Here is a 22304-nt window from a genome sequence, read left to right on the forward strand (position 1 = left end):
CACACACACACACACACACACACACACACACACACACACACACACACACACACACACTCACTCTCTTTCTACTCCAGTGAGTTATGGTGTGTTCTAGCTGCTGACTCCACTGCATGAAGAACATTTGCACCGAGAGGAAGAAACAGACACACATCGATAACTAATTTCTCATTATTATTTCTCCTTTGCTGAGGAGAACAAAAGGAGGAAATTAAGTGGTTTGGAGTTTGGACCAGTTATGGAAGACATGTTGGGCAAACAAAAAATCATGTTAGTCAATAATTAGAATTATTATTATTTTTACAGTAAAAAGAACAAGACTCTCCAAGGTAATTTTTTCTACTTGTGGAGTAAAATGTCAGAAGAAGACAACCTGCTCCCCAGTTTAAACACTGGTTTGCATTCCAGAAACTGTAAATATCCTGGATTTTTCTGTTCTCTCTCTCTCTCTCTCTCTCTCTTTTTTTTTTTTTTTTTTACATACGCCTCTTGAAAAAAGTAAAAGTCTTAGTTTAGTAGAGTATGCAGCACAGACTTGAAATGCAGGGAATATGCTGTAAATCAACAGACTCCAGAAAAACTACATTTTCACTAAACGGTTACAAAATTACTGTTTATTGCTTGTTTTATCCCTGAAATGGGATGGAAGGACAGCAGAGTGGTGGAAAAAGTGGTGTAATGTTGCAGAGGGTGGGGGTGTATATATTCTAGCCTACATACACCCAATGTGTTCCAGCCTCTCCTGTACAGTATATTAGTGCAGAAGTTTGTCACGCTATAAGAAATAGTTCACCTATGAAAATGTTATCATTATTTACATGATTTATTTTTCAAGAATGTTTATTGAGCTTCCCCCCATACAACAATCATTTCTTGACCATATCTGTCAATCTCCAAAAAACTACAAAAATAACAGCAAATAGGTTTGGAAAGATATGCTGGAGAGTAAATCATTTCAAGAAAGAATGTCAACTTTTTGGTAAACTAATGAATTTATGAAGTGAGGCATTGTAATGTGAAAAAATTTAGAGCAAGGAAGGTATCTACAGTTTTTCCAGCACAGTAAAACATAGTCATTGATTGTTGTCCCACTGTGCTGAACTGCTCACAGAGTTTTTCATGAATGATGTTCATTACATTGATTTGCAGAACATCAGTAATATTCTGCTATGGCCAAGTAAATTTAATGAGAGCATATTGAGCTCTTTTATCTGTGGCTTGTAACTGAATCATTTCCAGTCAATGCGTCTTCTCTTTATCTCCATTGTCCACTGCCTCACTTCCTCTGTCAGTCGGTTACTGAGGGAATTTGGCAAAAAGACAGAGGATATTCATAAATGACTGTATACCTGCCACATTTTACAACAACAATTGCTATGGTGATACAGATTAAATTATTTCATGTACAAATCATGCTGAAAGGATGGCTTGTTTATCATTTATAAGGCTTAATTGAAATGTCTATGTGTGATTTTGCTGTCAGCTCTTTCAAACATGGTTCCTGTGGTGCGTGGGCTCTGGACTGGTGTGCCAGGCATTGTTGCATTCATTTCGTTTTGTCTCATCTGGATTGGTAGATCTCTGAAGTCTCTCTCTTTTTCCATCTTTGTAGGTAGGGGATCAGATTCTGGAGGTCAATGGACGTAGTTTCCGGAGCATTTGTCATGATGAGGCCGTGCAGATTTTGAAGAATTCCAGCCACATGCTGATGACCATAAAGGACGTGGGACGGCTGCCTCATGCACGCACTGTGGTGGATGAGACCAAATGGATCCCTAGTGCACAGATTGCTGAGAGCTCGGCCAATAGCAACACCCAGAGGTGAAGCTTCATTATATTTTTTCCAATAGGGAAAAAAATGTGTTCTCTTCCATAGCTCATCTTTGGAGCTTAAGAGACTTAATTGAGGTTTCATTTTTGATTCATTTAAAGCTGAAGTACGTCATTTAATATGCCACCAAAATGGAATTGTATCATCAAATGGAATTGCTAACTCAAACCTTTGGCTAGTGTTGCTGTGTCGGGCTGTTTGGGCTGAAAAAAGTGCAGTGCTTTGATAGAGCCACAGAGCCACTCGCTTACTTATAGTATAAACTTTGCCTCAAATGTGTCTCCCAAGATTCCTCAAGAGAGATAAAAACAGATAAATGAGACAATTGTTGACCTACAGTGAGAGTATACAGCTATAAAATTGGATGCCATAGATGGCATAGACCAGACACTGTAATGCAGTTTTGGAGGAATTTTAATAGAAATGTTTGATTCATATTGTCTCAGATTTTTTTTAATAAAGTCTAAAATAAAGTCTCTGTAAGAGTGTACAGAGATTGTTGAAAGCTCTTCTGAAACTCTAGAAGAAACGCATGAGAGATTACTAGAGTTTTTTCGGGATTGTACCCATTTCCTCCCATGACTCGGATGGAGTCTAAATAGGATGGAGACTATTAAATACAATTATTTGAGCTAACATCACTTAATGATGTTTTACCTAATTTAGACAATTATGTGGAAATTATTTAATTTCTTTCCATTACTGTAAAAGCTCCAATTTATGCAATATTCAGCTTTCCTCTGAAATTCGGCCGTCGTCTCGCTCCTTTACTAAATTATACTCAGGTCAGTGAGTCCATACAGATTGTTGGATTGAAAGAGGGAATCTAAATATAGCAGTGAGATGATTTTAAAGCTAGATATAGACGCTATTGTTAGATGACGTGCCCTAGGCAGTGATGGTTGAAGTTTATGTATGCTAGTGGGATGACAGTAGCACTATGACTCACAGCAGGGATCTCGTCTCTCTTGCTCTCTCAATGGCCCAAATGGAAATGGGCTGATTGGGATCTCTGGAGGGTGTGCTCATTTCTAAAGTGCTCCCCTGGAAATCTGGCAAGGTGCCTTTTAGTTCCACGCTTCATTAGTCTTGTCTTCTAAAATCTGAGTAAAACTGCATTTTGATCACTGGTGTCCGGATTTTCCTTCGTATCTTCTCGTGATAAGGGCACTGCATGATATGAAACTCAAATATTACAATGTATAGCCCGTCGTGGGGGTGTGCCATATCATACCGTCCACGATAATACCGGTATAAATTTTTACATGATAAAAAAGTGTCATATCGCGATATCACTGATATAGCGACGCAATGACGTATGGCGCATTACGCTAGCACGCACAATAACAACACCTGTCTGAGCGTGAGAGCAGCAAGTTAGCCTCCAATGACGATTTAGTAACTAAAAAGGAGCTACTTCAATAGTATTTTAATCATTCCCGCAGGTCTACCACTTATAATGCGGGAAATTCCCCCGCAAACATTGATTTTACCAACCGCGTGAGTGTTCAGCGGTGCCGCGTCTTCTCTCTCTCGCTCTCAAAATGGGTTGCACAAGTCAAGCGTCAATACCACACTCTTGTGTTTAGCAGTCAGGACATGACGGAATTGTCTTTTGTCACTTGCATCGTAACTAAAGTTTATCATTTTCACTTCTTTTTAAGTCTTATCAGTTTAAACATTCGCGATTTTAAACTATTCAGTATTCGCGCGCGCTCTCTGAGAGATGTTTACTCTGCGTGCATATACAGTAAAGCCTTCTCACAAACAGCTCGCGAGTAACAAAAGTTTTTTTTCGCGGATTATATCGCTTTAACGGGGGAAAAAAGACGCAAAATTGTGTAAAAATTCCGGTCATGGTCATATATTCGTTAGTCTCAGCCTCAGACGTCACGCCCACAAACCGTTGGCTGAACGTCTGATGCATATGGCACACTTTTCTGGAAACACTTCAGGAGTTTCGAAGTCGCGATCTGATTGGTTGAATTCTACAGGCTGTCCGGGAGACGTGTGTGTCGCATTCTTTATCGGCCCGCCTGGAAACAAATGCCGTGATGCCAAAACCCCTCGTGGAAGAAGAAAGCCGTTGTGTTTACAACTGCGACAATAGCGCTTGCCAGGATCAATTAAACGCTGGATTTTCAAAAAGTATGTGAAGTTCGCGGCTCCATTGTTGCAGTAAACTTGCACAACGTTCATGAATGAATAATTTATTAGATGCACACCGGTCTGTTATTGTAGGGACATTGACATTATATTGCCACGCCCCTGAACATGACGCGAACAAAACGAACTGTGATTGGTTGGGTTACATGTCAGTCAAACGTCCTCTTGGGCGGTCCTTGGCCAAGAAAAGCTCAGATAGAGTCCAGACCTTCTGCCGTCAGTCTGAAGGTCTGGCTACGCGAGACTATATATTCGTAAACAGTCGGTTATGTCTGAAATAAGCATAAAACGCGTGTGACAGTGTGACAGACAGTAAAACAGTAATGGATCCGGGAACTAGCTCTAAAAGTGACAGCAGCCATGTGTCTGTCATTAATGTTGTCATCAAAACAACAAAAGATAGCTTTCATTGTAAGTTATCAGAATTAATAGCCTATGTATTTAATTTAGTCAGGACTCAGGACTAGTGTTATTTTACATTTGATTACCTTATTCAGTTTCTGTAGTATTTCTGAATAGTGTTAGACCTACCCAAAAACTTTTCTCTTTATTTGTATCTTTATTATTTTGTATATATTCTTTGCTACTTTTTTCAATTTAATTCAAAGATTGAAATCAAGCTTCCTTGTGTTGTGTAAACTCTTAAAAACAAAATTACCCAATTGTAAAAACACAATGAGTGAGCAAACATTTAGGTGAAATAAATATAATAAAAAAAATTGTCTACATTTTTTTTATATCGTCATAAATATCATTATCGCAAATATTCTTGAAATATTGTGATATAATTTTGAGGCTATATCGCCCACCCCTAGCCCGTCGGTCATCACAAAATAAACCCATTCATGGTGATCAGTACCTTAATGTGAAGTAACCCACTTGTTATACGATACTTGCCAAATAAATGTAAATTCTTTTACATTAAATATTGATTTGAAATGATTTTATTATCTTACTGGTCATAAAGCTAATAAAAATAGTTCATTATAATAGAAAACCAACCTGCTTAGCAACAAGATGACAATGTAGCAATATTACAATATTAATTATTAATCTGCAGTCCAAGTGACTTTTTTCTGCTCACTAACCTTGTTGATCCACAATATGGTTCCAATTGAGAAAAGATAAATCATGGAGTGATACGAGAGATATGAAATCCTGGTGCAATGGACAACAGTTACATTTTGACTACTTAATTACTCATTGAGATTTCCTAATTAGAATCAAGTACTGCAGAAAGTTTTGTAATAATAAAATATGTCTGTTTATGCACTTTCAAATGTATTCATTCCATACTCAAAATCTCTCTCTTCTCACAGTGCTCTATCTGTTGATGTCGGAGCAGGAAGTTCAGGAAAGGTGAGGTACAAAATGCACTAACATTTTTGAATTCTAACTGTTTAGATTTCATTTAAAGGTCCTGGGTTCATTTTCTCTTTAATATGTCTAACCACATGCCATTTTATGGTTTTATTTCCAAGTAATGAGTCTACGAAATAGGAATACAAAAATATAATATTAAGGTCAGTGTGATATTGAAAATATGAATGTATTGACTTGACATCATATTCTTTTGCAGTCTATCCAGAGATCAGAGCAATCAAGCTTTTTTAGTGTGAAAATTGAATAAACACTGCTATCTCAGAGCAAACACACTATAGCAAAAAAAGTGTGTGTACTTTGTGTCTATGCTAACAGTGTGTCCCATCACAACACATGGTTTATTGTCTCTTTGAGATTTTATCTGATGGTTGTTAATGGATTGTCTTTGCACAGCTGGAAGGCTGCGATCTCTGTCTAACGCATACACATCACTCCATTACTGAGTGCAAAGGACAGCTCTGAGCTGGGAGACATCAGATTGCTCTCATTGTGTGAAGCACCTGTCTTATCTGCTGAAGACAAGGAGGAACACTTGCATCCTACTGGGCAAAGCTCTCTTAGGGTTTGAGTGGCGTTCCCTGAGCTGTGGAGCACACATGATGTTTATCCACATGGTATATTTTACTTATAGGGTGACTAAAGAATGGTTAGAGGACCCCGTGGAAGAGAAGGCGACAGGGAAATTACAGCATCTGCCATTTTTTGAATGATTGTCACTTATTTAGTTCAACCTTCCATCCCAAAAATGAGCTTTTGAAGTGAATGTCTTCCTTTACTGGAAATGATTATGGAGTTTGATGGCAGGATCTTGTGTGTCCTTACCTTCTCTTGTAACACTTTTCAATTCTATTTCCCATTCCGCACATTCCAGGTCCTGTCAGTGGACTTTGGCACAAGTGCAGGAATTCTGAGACCCATTTATGTGCAAGGTGACCTACAGGATTGAGAAGGATCTTCTCTGAAGTAGTATTATAAATATATAGAGGATTGAGCCATTATCGGTAGCAGAGAAATAGAAGTGTCAGTCAAGAGACCTTGAAATACAGCCTCACTCACACAGTTTAACAGCGATAAATAAAGAAATTGTTTTTTCACAGTCATATTAAGCTTATAGTTGTATATTACTTTATGCTGTGGAGGAAAGTGATTTCTCAAACTTTGTTGTCTTTTTTGGGGATCCCATGGTCATGGAAAGCCTGAAATATCAGGGAAATCTTAAACTAGCATTACTAGGCGACAGGCTTTCTTAATACACAAGTTATTTATAAATTAATACAATAAGTAAATTAAAACAATTAGTAAAATGTTGGAAGAAATCAAGGAAAATGTATAGAGAATTGTTCAATCTGTGCTCAGATGTAAATTATTTAATTGGCTAGAATTTGTGGTTTGTGCAGTGATTTTTTTTTATAATCCTCATGAAAATACCTTGGTTATGGGGACCCTGTTCATTGGCTTTAAAGGGATAGTTCCCCCCCCCCCCCCGCCAAAAAAATTATAATAATTCATAATTTACTTACATTCATGGTCATTACCAACCAAACCAGATCAGAAGTCTAATCCCGAGCACCTGTACTTACAACGACAGCAACTTGGAGGGGTTTGAAATTCAGATATTGTCTTATTTACATCATGACAATAGTAACTGCCGCACTGGTCTACTATGTCTTCTGACACAGTGGCAGAAACTTAGGAGGCTGGTATGCGCTGCTTTTTTCCTTGGTGTCATCCCCGCCGGTCTCAAAACATGTCTCCATTGTATTGTAATTTTCTGCTCAACTGACTCAACAACACAACCTTGTTTCTGCAGTGACTTTCAGCATGTTTTCCTACAAAACGTCTCACATGTTTACATTTTACGCGGCGTGATAAGGTGACATAAACCACGCAAAATCCGATTAGAACGGTCAGACTGAAGCGGATTTCCAGATATGCTGATAGGATTTAAAAGGATTTCAAACCACATATAAATGTAGCTCAAAACTGATTTGTAAAAATCGCGTTTCATGTGATTTTTTTTTTGCCATTCACAGTTGCTTAATATGATCGGATTCCAATCAAATATGCACAAAAATCTGATTTGAACTGACAGTCGGAACGAGGCTTGAGCCACAACTCTGAATCGTATATACACTTATAACTATGTTTTTAAACACAAGCTTTTTTCAAATGAAGCCATTGATTTATTCAGAGCAGCCACTATGTTTCCTCTCACAGTAATTAGCTAGATCATCATTGTGGATTGGAGAGGCATTCATTGTAACTCAGACAATTACAGTCAGAACTGCTTTAGGCTTACACAATTACATTTGAATGAGGACAGGAAAATAGATGCATCGATCAATGCTGAAACATAAATTAAGCGATAATTTATTTGCTAATTTGTTGTTAATCCTTGTGCTAAAAAGGCAACATAGTCATCCTTCGTTGTATTCAAAGTGTGGAGTTAGGAAACTTAAAGGACTAAAGAGGAAAGATTGGTTCTGAGACAATCAGATCTTTTCTATGTTTTCTGGATTCAAATTGTATTTTGACTCAGTAACCTTAAGCAGTTTGTTTAGCTTGTTTGGTCACACGTAAATAACCCCTCTCAGTCCCAAACAAACTGCTTTAGGCTGGGCTGCCCGCTGCCCTCCCCTCCTGTCTCCTGTGCCTCAGGACTGGCATGCTTTTATTTTGTTGGAATGAACCCGAGTCTTCCATCATTCAGCGGGCAAGCGAGAGGGCCGTGTCCTTCTTGAAGGCTTCACGGAACAGATACAATACAAGCTGTCCATCATGTGTAGCCTGAAGAATCAGAGCTTCAACAAGCCTGAGCAAACCACTTCAAATAGGACTTAAGTAGGTCACTCATAATACACCTGGTTGAACACTATTGTGTACCCGGCGTGCCAGTCCCCCCTCCTTGTCTGCGTTAGTAGGTTTACTGTTGACTATTTTTTTTATGATGTACATATTATGGAAAAAAAGACTTGTTTTGATTTATTGGAGTTGCCTTTTTTATGTATTAGCAAATCTATAGCCTACACAGAGCACAATGTGTAGTGTTAAATTTCAGAGAATTTACTCTAAAATTAAAATGATTAGTTTATATGAGCCTGAAGGACTTTATTGTCTTTAGTGGATTACAAAATGTTAAAATTTCAGCTTTGCCACCACAGGAATAAATTACCTTTTAAAATACATTAAAATATAAAACAGTTATTTTAAATCTGAAACATATTTCACAATATTACTGTTTTGATCAAAATAAATGGTGCCTTGGTGAGCATATAAACAAAATATTGTTTAAAATGTAAAAAGATCATACTGACCTGGAGTGTGAGTGTGTGTGAGTAACAAACATATTTGAGTGAACTGTTTCTTTAGGAATTAATACAGTGTTTTACAGTATATCTTTCTTTGTTTGTGTCACTCTCACATATTTTTATAGATTGTTTGATTGTCTAACATAATTCTTCACAGTATCATGACAGAAAGTATCTGCATCATCTTCCTGTTCTTGACGCAACTTCCTTAGTCCTGCATCCAGCTCTGAGTCATAACTCATTTTAATCAACAAAGTCATCCATAGTCATCGCTATCGCAATGTACAATTCCTGTAAATCTCTATTCATATTCATAGAATAGCTAGATATTTCTCAGTTCAGCAATAGTCCTTGGTGGAACTGAGACTGGTAATGTGTGTTTGTTGTGGGGGATGAGTCGGTCATAGGGTGCTTACAGGTATGTGCATTGAAACTACAGAGTTAATTTGGCCGAGGCAATCTTATCCTGAGTTATTGATTAAGGCTGGCACAGTGGAACACCAAGAGACAGTTTTAGTGATCAGGACTGTGGATCAGCAATATCCAGGAATGAGGGCAGTAATGAGGGATGGATGGGACACCTGGCATCATCAGTCTAGGCTCTTTGAGATAAAGTGCAAAGCAGCTTGCCGAACATAACCTTCATATAAGATGAGATTTTGTTGTTGTTGGTTAATATGAATGTTTAAAATGTGGGTTTTGAAATTATTTCTACAAGCTATAATGTTTTTATTGCAAATTATATAATTTCCCTTGAGTGCAATTCAAACTTTGGATTTCTGGACACTCGGCCTCATATAAGATGTGCATAAATCCCCCTAAATGTGATTGTTTAATGATTTACCAAATCTTTGTTGTGCGATTACTTATAGCATCCACCCATGACAAATTGGTGTTTAAGAAACATTTATGGTTATTATTATTATTAGTTGAAATGGTTGTGCAGTTTTTTTTTTTTTTTTTTTTTTGGCTCCATAGTTATTGAAATATCTATTGAAATATTTCTGTATACATATCAGTTCTGAATACACGAGCATGTTTTTCCCACTTCTCTTCTTCAAAAACATTTGCTTGCATGCTTTTCAGTTTACATACTTGGCATGCTTTAACATATTTTCATGCCAGTTTTTTTCTTTATAAATTTAGATTTGTTTTTTTCACTTAAATGTATGATTAAAACCATTGAATTTGGTTTCAAATGTGATCGCACATACATTTTATAAATTGAGGGCTCAGGTGTCAGCTGCTTTAATACACTGTTAGCATAAGCACTCTACATTGCAACTAATAACCAGCTTTTCTCTGTTATCTACAGCAATCACATTGGTTAGTAACTTTATAATGTAAAGTTTGACATGTACTTTCTGATGGCAGCAGGATGAAAATGAGCACTTTGTAGAACACTGAACAGAGGCAAAAGACGTGATCATTCAATAATTAAGCTGTCTGTGTTACAGCCATACATATTTCATACTGAGTATTTTGAGTCTGACCATGAATTGGTCTGAAGAAGTTTGTACCACTGATCATGTGTGAGTAGAGAAAGAGAATAGGAAATCCTTGAGAAAGGGAAAGACATTCCTATTTTTCTTCAAATGAAAGCACTCAAGGACAGACTCAACTAAATACAAAAAAAAGTATTGATTTCACAAGCAAAGCACAGTGCTTGTCAGAGCAAACCTGTCTCTTCTCTGTCTGTCTCATTCTCATTCTCTTTCCCTGATCTTTCTCTTTCTTTCCCTTTTTATTTTATGCCTCTTTAATACCACATACACTACCGTTCCAAAGGTTTAGGGTGATTTTGAAAGAAGTTTCTTATGCTCACCAAAGCTACATGTATTTGATCACAAATATAATATAGTAAAAACAGTAATATTTTGAAATATTATTACAATATAAAATAACTTTTCTATTTAAAATATTAAATTTTTTTATTTAATTTAAGGGGATTCTCTGATGAATAGAAAATTCAAGAGAGCAGCATTTATATGAAATATTATTGTTTTATAACTATGTAAAAGTGTTTCTATCACTTTTGATCAGTTTACATCCTTGCTGAATAAAAGTATTAATTTCTTCTTTAAAAAAAAAATCTAAAGATATTTTGAAAGATATAGTGTGTATTCATATATTATATTTGCATATTCTCTTACACATAAGTATTGTTTTTGCTGTCTGAGTCTATATCAGACCCTTTTTTTTTTATGTTAGGACCCACCAGTTGAGAGCCACTCCGCTGCGTTGTTGAACGGACGTGTCCCTATATTTTCTCTCACACTGACCTATATTGAAGGTTTGTGTATCGAATGTCTTTAAAAAAAAATATTTTCTGAAGATTCTTTTTTCTCACAGTACGTCATTAGCTAGATACCTGAGGGTATAGATATACTATGCATGGTTTTTCAATGTTTTTATTTTTATTTTTATAGCAGCTGCAGATATAGAGGCAGGGAGAGTGAGAGAGATGAAGCTGGCTGACAGATACTGGAGTTATTGTGATGTAGGTCTGATTAAGGAGAACGTCTAAAAGTAGAAATCAGAGGAAAGGCATGTTTTCAAAGAAAAGGTGCATGACTAGTTCAATAAGAGAGAGAGAGAGACAGAGAGAGAGCAAGTTTGTTACCACAGGGGATGTAGCATTACATATTAGACATGGCTGACTGGTGAAGTCTCGGAGATGCAGTCCTGCAGCTGCTATTCTCTCTTTCCCATGAGTGCCTGCCACCCACACACTGACCTGACCTGACCTGAACATGCACATTACATCAGTTCATATCAACTACATGGAGTGACTAATGATTGCACAACTATTTAATATCACTGTAACACTACATGCCACTGTTTGCTTGTTTTCAGTTGTGAAAATAAATTAATAACCTTGGCTGTATTCAAAACAGAAGCCAGCTGCCTTCCCAGACGTCAAAGGCAGTGTTTTAATATAAGATACCTCCTAAGGGTTTCAGACAGGCTTCTGAGGCACTATAAAATCATGCAAATTATATAAAAAAAATCATGAGCTTAACGAGCAAACATTTAGTGACTGCAATGCTAATTTGTCAATAGAAATCAGTTAACTTGAAAAAATGGATATTTGAAAATGTACACTTTTTCATGCATGCATGAATGCATCATCTTTAATGTCAAATTCTTACATTTAATCAATAAATTAAATTAGAATAATAAGACACTATAGGAAGTGGCATTTAGATGAATTTACACAGACTGTTTAAATCGGCTTAGACATGTTAGACATGCCATAAATAACACTATTTTGAATATTGAAATATGAAATATAAAAAAAAATTAAAGCTGCAAGCAGCGATGAAAGGGCCCTCGCACCCGTGCCATCGTCACTCGTTGGCTTTAGGAAGACAGAGCATGGTTGGGCAATGTGCATTTAAGGAGGTATAGGTACAGTATATAGTAGTTGCTAGCATGTTTAGTATGTTTTTAGCATGCTTAGTACACAATAGGTATGTGGTTAGTACTGCATTACTGTGTTAAACAGTTCAGTTTCTGTTGGCAGTAGGTGGGGTTATATATCTGAATATTGCTTTGTAGATGTGTTCAGTGCAGGACTTTTATCAAGTATGTGAAGTTTGGGGCAGATTGGATATTGTATGTTTGAGTTACAACAACTTCCTTTAGCATTTCTAGCATGTTTTATGATGTTTCTAGCATATTACATATTAATTTTGGGGTAGATTGGACATTGCATGCCTGAGTTACAGCAAATTCATATTTACTTGTAGTAAACTAGTATGTTTTAGCATGTTTCTAGTATGTTGGTAGGATGTTAAGCACCTACTGGCATTTTTTTTATATGTTATTAGGAGTCCACAACAGTGTTTAACATGTCACTTCCTGTTGCCAGCAGGTGGCGCTTTGACTGTAACTGAATATGAGCATTGTCATGTGTTCAAGACAGAACGCTTATCAAAAGTGTGAAGTTTGGCGCAGATTGGACATTGCCTTCTTGAGTAACAACAACATCCTGTTTCATTATATTAGCATGCTTTAGCACTTAGCTTAGTATTGCTAGCATGTTTTAACATGTTTCTAGCATGTTTAGAAGTCAATGGTATTTTTAACATGTTGCTAGAACGGCATCAACGTGTTAAACATGACACTTCCTGTTACCAGTAGGTGGCGCTATTACTATAACTGAATATTCTCATGTAGATGTGTTCAGGCCATGACTCTTATCATCACTCCTATATCACTTACGAAAAATGCCCAAAATCTTGGAGGAAGTTTAAAATAGCTCACTTCCTGTTGTGTTTAGGGCTATGCTCCAAGAGACTTTTTTGTAGGTATTGGGTCATTACATGTATGTACCAAATTTCATACCTGTGCGTGAAACGTAGAGCCGGGGCAAAATGTGGGGGCAATAATTTACAGAATTTGCCCCACCCAATTTTGAAAACCATATCACACGTAAATTTTCACCACTTCTGAAGCGTGTGCAAAGTTTCATGAGTTTTCGAGCATGTTAAGGCCCTCTAAAAAGCGATTCACTTTGGAGAAGAAGAAGAAGAAGAAGAAGAAGAAGAATAAACAGAGCAAAAACAATAGGGTCCTCTCACCATCGGTGCTCGGGCCCTAATAATAAACAGAGCAATTCCAAGAGGGTCCTCACACCATTGGTGCTCGGGCCCTAAAAATATATATATAAAACTAAAACTGCCAGTAGGTGGTGGAAAGTCTGTGTTTTAATGAATGAGCCATTGAATCTTTCATTAAAACAATTTGTGGGTCATTAGACAGGGTTGTTATAGTTACCTAAAACTTACAGAGTAGGCAATTTCGTAGCAGCCAGCAATAGCAAGCTAGCTTTAAAAGCTTGAGCTCCCACCCTTCCTTTATATTGAACATGAACGCGCACAGTGCCTGCAAATCGTCACGTCTCAAAGCAGATAACATAACAATAATACTGAACGTAAAAAAACGTACAGAGCTCTAGTTGTACCACCTGACTGCTGCAGATTAATTTCGGCGTTTATAGTGTTGTTGACATAGAAACGCATAAATCCGAGTCTGAGTAGGTGAACAGCTCTGGGTAGAACGTCACGGGTTACCATCTCGTAATTACGGTTACGACATGCCGTGAACGCAGCATAAGCTCGTTGTTTTAGTTCAGGAGGAACTGTATTAACTGTGCTGATGATGTGTGATGTCTGTGTGAGCAGGGTGCACTGAGGTATGGAAATACATATGTTGACAGGCAGGATATCGGTCCTGAGACTTCCACAGAAGATATGTACATGTTTTAATATTTAGACCACTTCTATTATTGATTGCTATCAGGATCTGAAGGGAGTTTCAACCAGTATAACAAAAAGTGTTTATAAAACAAATTGCTTACCCTACCATTAAACTTTAAAAAAAAAATTGTGCACATTTTTCTTACTTGAAATAAAATAAACATTAACTGAATTAAAATAACAAAATAAAGTCCTTAATCTTAGTTTATTTCACCGAGCAACATTTCTCATTGTCAATTAGTTTAACTTGATGTACTAAAACTATAATAGCATATCAATAATACTAAAATAACATGGCTTATTAGAAATTAATCAGTCGCTCAAATGATTTCTTCATAAACACAGATTCACTTAATAATGAAATACCACTGTGTGTTTCTCTGAGATGCAGTGAAGGATGCAGTTGAAAGGATATGATAAAAAATTCAAACAAATGAAGGCATCTTTGTAGATGCAAACATTTGACTTGAATAAGAGGTTTCACACTCCTGTACAACATTACAGTTCATGTAGACACACCCTCTACTGTTTTATCTTCTCTCTTTTGCAGTCAGTCTGTTGTAAAGGTGTTATGCCAGCGGTCGGAGTGGTACGCGCAGGAGCGTGGAACTCGCTGGAGGAACAGGCGTACATGCTTCTAACAGAGACAGAGAGACAGACCATGGGCTACTACATTCAAGAGTACCAGCGCGCACACATCGGGGTAGAGCCTCTGGCCATGGCCTTGTTTGAACTGTTCAACACACATGCCAAGGTTAGGCTGACAGCAAAGAATTGCTAACAAACCATTGTGCCATTGTCTATGCCAGCTTAAAAAAAACTCTTAGTTTGATAGCTAGCACTGTATTCAAATGAAAAATGCATCATATTTTGGATGATTTCAGGTTTTTCATTTAATGATCTCTTGGCTGTTCCTGCTTCCCAGCTGTCCTTGCTGGCTGAGGTGCGGACTCTGATCGCTGCGCAGGACCTGGAGCGATTCGACGGGCAGGTGTTACATCGTGAGATGGAGGCGTGGAGAGCTCGGCATGCCGGCCCGGGCCTTCTGCACCCTGACTCTATCTCCGTCACCCATCCAGAGGGCCACGTTTCTTCTGTTTGCCAGCTGACCCCTGCAGTCCCCTGCTACAACAAGGCATGTGGATGTGGTTTGGGCATATTAGCATGCACTGGTGGACGAAATTAAAGTACAAGGGCTGGATTCATGAAAATCTTGAAGTTTATATGAATGTGAAGTTCTCAAATATTTTCTTAAGAACATCTTAATTTTTTTCTTAAGAAGAAAATGAAAGGCCTTTGTGTTATTTGATTGATTGGTATTGCTCCAAATGAAACACCTCAAAGCCCTTCTTTTTGCACTGCCTGCAGATTACCGTAGGTACCATAATGAGTGCGCAGACTATTTTCGTAAGACTTGCTTGACGGGAGTTAATCACTCAGCATCATGTTTTTAATGCGCCGTGTCAAGTTAAAGTAGTTATTTTAAAAGAGCCTGTCTCAAGATGCAGTGGTCTTTCCCATTCATTTGTGCTCTGTCTGTCTTGCGCTCTTTCTAAAGTGAATGTGTCCTGTGTCTGTGTGCTAGCTAGCTAGAGTGAACGCATCAAGTGTACGTGCAAATGATCGATTGGTGTCATGTCAGAGTACTCATCCAGATAATCATGGTAGTATTGTATTATATGTAGCTAGTTGTAATGCTTAATATTTGAAACAACCCAATCATTTCAATAAACATCATAAGACAGGTTGGAGGTTAACCTAACTTTAAGAAGTTATTTACGAGGAATTTTAAGAACATTCTTCTCAGGAATATGAATACATCTTAAAGATATCAGTAAGATATTACATGTTTTTGAAAGAGCCAAAGTACAATACAAAATACATCAAAAGTAGTGATGCCTAAAAACTATAGTAATATAATATAATATAACATTTATGTATTTGCGTTCAATGCTCATGCTCATAATGCCTATTTGAAGGAAGAGCTAACTTTGTTCAGACTGTTTTCTAGTGTGCCTGCATTTAATGGTCTGATCTTTTGTGTCTTGGTAATTTCATGATTTGATTCCAACCATTATTATGAATTGTAAATCTCACTTGACGCAAGCTGGCAATTGAGCTGAACTGATGAGAAAGGCTTAGAAATGAAGAGCTGCCTCTCAAGTGGAGCGTGAATGTGTTAAACACAAACATATTTTTGATTGTATTTCGTTCTGGAGTGATTGTTGCTGTGTACAACCAAGTAATTTCAGTGATTGTTTATGCTTTTTGCTTTGCTTTTTTAGAGTGAGTGCAGGTTGGATGGGAGTTTGATGCCACTTGAGAGACTAAATTCTCTTCCTGATGTTACTCTGGTGAGTTGATTATATTTTTTGTTGTGTGTCTACATGCTGTTAGATTGGATTAAACAAACGTTTTGTGGAGTAAAATAAGCCAACGTTATAATGTTTTTTGTATTTTATATTTGTGTGTAACAAGGAAGATTTAGGGCTAGGAAAACAAAACATTTATCCCTGCAATACAAAGACTGTCACATCATACAAAACAAACAAAATTGCAAAAAATGTATTTTAATGTTTCTAACTCATACGGCTGTATTTTTTTTTTTTATCTCAAAGATCAATATATCAGTCTCATAGTTTGTAATTTAGTAGAGGTTGTGTATATACAGTATGCCTCTACTTGACCTCTTTGTAAATTAAGAATATACAGCATATGCAGAATATGTGGCACATATCGACCCATTAAAGTTAATCCAAAAAATAAAATTGAAAAAGGCACAAAACTCAAAGAAATAACACTAAAACCAACATATACACTACTGTTCAAAAGTTAGGGTTTGGTAAGATTTTGAAAGGTTGTGAAAGTAGTCAAAATACAGTAAACAAATAATACAATTAAAATACTGTTTTCTATATGAAAATATTTTACAATGCAATTTATCCCTGTGATGTAAAGCTGAATTTTCAGCATCATTACTCCAGTCTTCAGTGTCACATGATCATTCAGAAATCATTCTAATATGCTGATTTGGTGCTAAAGAAACATTTCTTATTATCAATGCTTAGAACTATTATTCTGTTAAATATATTTGTGGAAACTGATACATTTTTAGGGATTCTTTGATGAATAGAAATTTAAAAGAATAGCATTGAAATATATATATATATTTTGTAACAATACAAAAGTCTTTAGTGTCACTTTTGGTTAATTTAGTGCATCCTTTCTGATTAAAATTATTAATTTCTTTTTTGAATCTTTTTTTTAAAGACTGATCCCAAACTTTTGAACGGTAGTGTGATTAATAAAAAAAATTAAAAATTAAATAAAAAATATATACTGTATATATATATATATATATATATATATATATATATATATATATATATATATATATATATATATATATATATATATGCTTTAACTTTCAGTAGTTGACCCAACATTGCAAACCTTTACATTGTATTCAATGTAATTTTACACTGCCCTAAAATATGGGGTATCATTTACTAGTCAAAAGAGCTTGTTGCACCATTTATGTAAGTTACTTTGATTTAGCAGAAAATGCATGGTGACATCATAAAATGTAATTACAAAAATAATTGTGTGCACATCCCACCTTCTGGCAAGTGCAGGACAAAAGGAACTAACAAAGTGAAAAAAATGTGATGTCCGCAACACTGCTCTTTGCTCCCATATTTAATAAAAAATGCGCTCGGGGCCGTGTAACTAGTGACATAATGACATCATAAAATGTGCCATTAGGTTTTTAAATCAGAACACACCCATGTGATAGATTTCCTTTTTATCTGCAGTCAAGTTTGAATTTGTCAAGTTCAATAGATTTTTTTATTCCACATTTTCTTGTTCTTATTTGATTAAGCATCAGTAGCTCAACATTAACTCTAGTAATCATAAACGATTATCTTGGATGAATCCATAATTGACCGTCTTGTTATAAACATTTGCTTGTGCTAAATTGATGTACACTGACAACTCTATTATCTGTTTATTTCATAATGTGCTGACTTTTTGGAAGGAAATGTCACCTTTAAAAGCTTTAAAATGTCAGAATGTGTTTTTTTTCCCCTCAGCATTATCATTACCTCCCTCGATGATAATGGATCCTTTAATTGCCTGTCTTAGTATTTGCAAGCGACTGTGAGGAGATAAATATGGACAATATGTTTATGTTTTATTTCAGGATAAGGTGCAGCCGTCATCTGAGTCACCCCCCTCGTTCAAGCCTCCCCCTCCACCTATTCGACATGCCAGCCCAAAAAGTCAAACCAAACGACCTTCATCTAAGCTGTCCCAGACCAACCTGCTCTTTACTGCCCCCTGTAGGCGGCACCAAGAAAACCACACCCACAATCACTCGCACTCGCCCTGCTCTACTCACAACTCCCCGTGTACCATCCACCACACCACTTCCACCTGCTCTGTCCATCACACTCCTCCACCCTGCTCTCACCATCACAGCTCTCCACGGCCATCATCCTATCACGCTAGCCCTTCCTCCGGACCGCCGTGTAGAGATCTGGTTCAGTTTCTGATGAGCAGGCATGCGGCAGGGCTCTCCCCGCACCCAGAGTCTCCAAATCGTTCTCGAGAGGGCACCCCAATGATCTCTCCCCGCTCCTCTCCGTCCCTTTCGCCTTCACTGCGAATGCCGGCACCGCCTCCCTGTAGCCCAGAGAAGCTCGAGGGCTCCCCATCTCACAGCTGTTGTGCCACCCAGAACAGCCCACTACACCCTGAGCCGGAGACGGCAGAGGAAAGGCTCCAGCCCCAGCTACGAGGTGAAGGCACTCTGAAATTATTTTAACGATCTAAGCTCATGGTCTAAAGCACACAGCGCAAGTGCACTTAGGGCGTGTCCGAATGGGAAACGAGAAAAATGGTTGGCGCACCCGGTGCATGGTCCAAAAGGGGTTGTCCCTATTCTCTTAATGAGTAATGGGTGTGTTTTGGGCGTAACGTGCAATAAACCAATCAGAGTCTCATCTCAAATTCCCTTTAAAATCCAGTTGCGCTCTCGCCATGGCGGAATCGGAGAGTGGAAAAGCTGAACGCTTCTCTAGCGAGGAAACGGATCTGCTCGTGCACAAGGTTAAAGTGCACAAGATGACCATCTACGAGACAAAGTTTACGTGCGTGGTGGACCCACATTACTAACGCGCTTTTTAAAAAAAGAATAATACTGCGCCATTGACTTATGACTTTAGACCAGGTTTTTGTTGGGCAATGGCGCAGTCTATTTCAGTTGTCTCAAAATAGCAACGCGCCAACAATGCGCCCAAACACACATAGTTTTCAGACCAGCACGCCCATGGGTGCACGAATGGGCGCAAATGTATTTGCTATTTAAACAACGTGGCGCAGGATGTGAAAATGATAACTGCGTCGGGCTGAAACCAGCAAAAAACAGTCGCGCTTGGCGCCGCATTGCGCCAAGTGTGTGATAGGGCTCTATATCTTAAAGGGATAGTTTACCCAAAAATGAAAATTCTGTCATCATTGACTACGTTTACATGTGCACCAATACTGCGATTTTTTTCCCAGTAATCAGAGTAAGGACTTAATCATAGTAAGATGTTTCCATGACAGAGCAAACCTCTTTACTCCCATTTACATGCAATTTTCATTATTCTGATCATGCTAAGAATTGTGATTATTTTTACCGCCATTATTAATAGGAGTATTGTGTTTACATGAGGTAAAGTTTAATCACAATATTGCCAAAAACACATTATAATAGCATTTTATGAATATATGAGTGTGCATGTAATGCATTTCAAACCTGTAATCACTTTTTTCTGTGGAACACAAAAGCAGACATTTTGAAGAAGGTTGGCCAACAAACAGTTTTGGTTAACTTTCATTAAAGGTGCATTGTGTCATATTTATAAGGATCTGTAGACAGAAATGCAATATAATATTTTTGCGCCAACATGTTTCTACAGTGGCCCTAAACGGACAAACTACTACAGAGCGCGTTTCGTCACTATGTTGTTCTTCGTGCAAAGAAGCTAATTAAAGTCAGTGAATAAAATACTAACACAATGATGAACAAGTGACAATAACATATCGTTTTACTGAATAATAAAGTAAACATCATTTCTTAATTTATCTTTGTAAATAAACCTCATTGCTTAACTGGCTACTCTCTGCTGTCTCAGACGACGACATCTTTTCCTGTCGGCCACCGTAACTTCTGTTGGTTGCAATTCGTAACCTCACCACTAGATGCCGCTAAAAATCACACACTGCATCTTTAAATAAACAAAATATCTTCTTTTATGTTCCACAGAAGAAAGAAAGTCATACAGGTTTGGAATGACATGAGGGTGAGTAAATAATGACAGAATTTTCACTAACTATTCCTTTTAGTTAGATTTATTCAAGTTGGTATGTTTATGTTTTTTATGTGTTTGTCCTGCTGCCGTTTAAGGAGAGTTTTGGTTTATCTCTGATTTTTCTTCGTTCATGTTAAACTCTCATGTCTTTTTTGTCTTCTTGAGTATACATATATATATAAATTCTTATGAACTTTTTATACTTTTTTTTTTACTGAGGTTATAATTTTACAATAATTGTAATGCATTGTAATGTGATGTTGTGCTGCTCAAAAGCAAAAAAGAGCTGGATCCAAGTTTTATTGTGAAAAATAAACAAATCAAACACAAAGACCAGAGAACCAGGAACAGAATGAGTACGCCAAACATAAGATCCATGTTGTAACAACACCAGACAAATAACCTGGGAAAATACCAGGGTTTAAATACACAAGATAACAAGGGGCTAACATGGGACAGGTGAAGGTGATTAGTGGAAACAAATGAGAGTAACTATGGAAAAAACAAGGTACAAAGCAAACAGGAACTAAAAACAGGAAGAGAACACAAACAATAGGAACAGAAAACACTTCAACTTAAAAGTCCTTAAACACAAGAAATGGGAACACAAGACAGGAATCATGACAATAATTTTATACATTATTATAATTATAGTTTTTTCACAAGAAATGTCATTTAAAGTTCGGTTGGTATCCACAGAGCATTTTTGGCTGTGATGTTTATTTTACTGTATCTGTTATATAATAAATAGAAAAAATGAACTGCACAGTTTAGGTCCTGCTGTAAAATTTTAAGATTAATATTTTTGAAATGTATCAAGTTAGAGTTTTTCCTGTATAATGCACAGAATTAGTAAGTGAGAGAATGTCTTTCATACACAAGCAAAATGGACATTATAATGGAAATATACCAAAATTAATCACAATCGAACTGTATCAGGGAATCTCTATCGATACCCAGCCCTGTTGAATACACATTACAAAAAATGGCTTTAGATGTCAATATAAAGATAAAAGAAGGTACCTAGGCTTTAATTTATCAAATGGCAGGATACCTTATTACAGAATGCACGTAGAGGTCAGGTGGCATCTCATTCATTTGAAATAATTAGTCACACTAATTTAACATGCTAAATTGACAGCCATAGTAGGTACATCTAAACTTTGATGAAGTTCAGCACTTAGGGAATTCATCCAGCAGTGTAACTCTTTTCGGATTCAGCTAATGTGTGAGGTTCACATAAATTCTGAATGCAGACCTCTAATCTCTGAAAGCTAAATTGTGTGGTTATTTATGGCTTTGTGTGCTCATTTGTCTATATTCCCAGGAGCCACCCTGTCCCAGCTGTCAGACAGCGGACAGACTCTGAGCGAGGACAGTGGAGTGGATATCGCAGAGGCTGGAGGGTTGAGTAAGGACAGCAGCCCGCGACCAGGCAAACCTCCCTTCCTGCAGGTCATAGGTGACACACGCAGAGCGGAAGGACTCGCACAGGCCTCCGCAAAACAGGTGAGTTTCTGTTGTTGATATCATATAGCATATAAGCAACTGTTAAACAGATGCGTATATGTCTTAATGTAACATTGTAGAGATTTAGTCTCGTTTTTCCTGCTGCTGTTTAAAGGAGAGTTATGGTTTATCTCAGATTTTTCTTAATTCATGTTAAACTCTCTTGTCTTCGTCCTCCACATTCCTTTAAATCTCTGTCTTTTTTGTCTTCTTGAGTGTGATGTCTAAAGTAGCATCCATTTTGTTCATTGTTTTAGATGGGAATAATGGAGCCTATATTTGTACGGGTGCCCAAGTGTGCCAGTACACTGGGTATTGCTGTTGAAGGGGGTGCCAACACCAGACAGCCTCTGCCACGCATTGCGACCATACAGGTGGGTCAGAACGGGTTAAAGTTCAAAACGACGGCTAAGAAAGCTGAAAATAATAGCTGCGTTCCAAACCTTAATGAGTTGTCTAATTAGCATTTTGTGGCATCATTACA

The 22304-nt window shown here is 37.3% G+C and overlaps 1 protein-coding gene across 1 annotated transcript in view; it reads left to right on the top strand.

Annotated features, from left to right (window-relative positions):
- whrnb (whirlin b) overlaps positions 1-22304 on the top strand; it is a 57145-nt gene that overhangs the window by 29839 nt on the left and 5002 nt on the right. Inside the window, exons 4-11 of the mRNA XM_082169298.1 lie at positions 1613-1821; positions 5317-5356; positions 14503-14706; positions 14878-15087; positions 16238-16306; positions 18157-18754; positions 21639-21820; positions 22078-22194. Coding sequence (XP_082025424.1) covers positions 1613-1821; positions 5317-5356; positions 14503-14706; positions 14878-15087; positions 16238-16306; positions 18157-18754; positions 21639-21820; positions 22078-22194 — 1629 coding nt within the window. The remainder of the gene's footprint in view (positions 1-1612; positions 1822-5316; positions 5357-14502; positions 14707-14877; positions 15088-16237; positions 16307-18156; positions 18755-21638; positions 21821-22077; positions 22195-22304) is intronic.

Source organism: Leuciscus leuciscus, assembly GCF_965113295.1.
Source record: "Leuciscus leuciscus genome assembly, chromosome: 5".
NCBI classification, from domain to species: domain Eukaryota; kingdom Metazoa; phylum Chordata; class Actinopteri; order Cypriniformes; family Leuciscidae; genus Leuciscus; species Leuciscus leuciscus.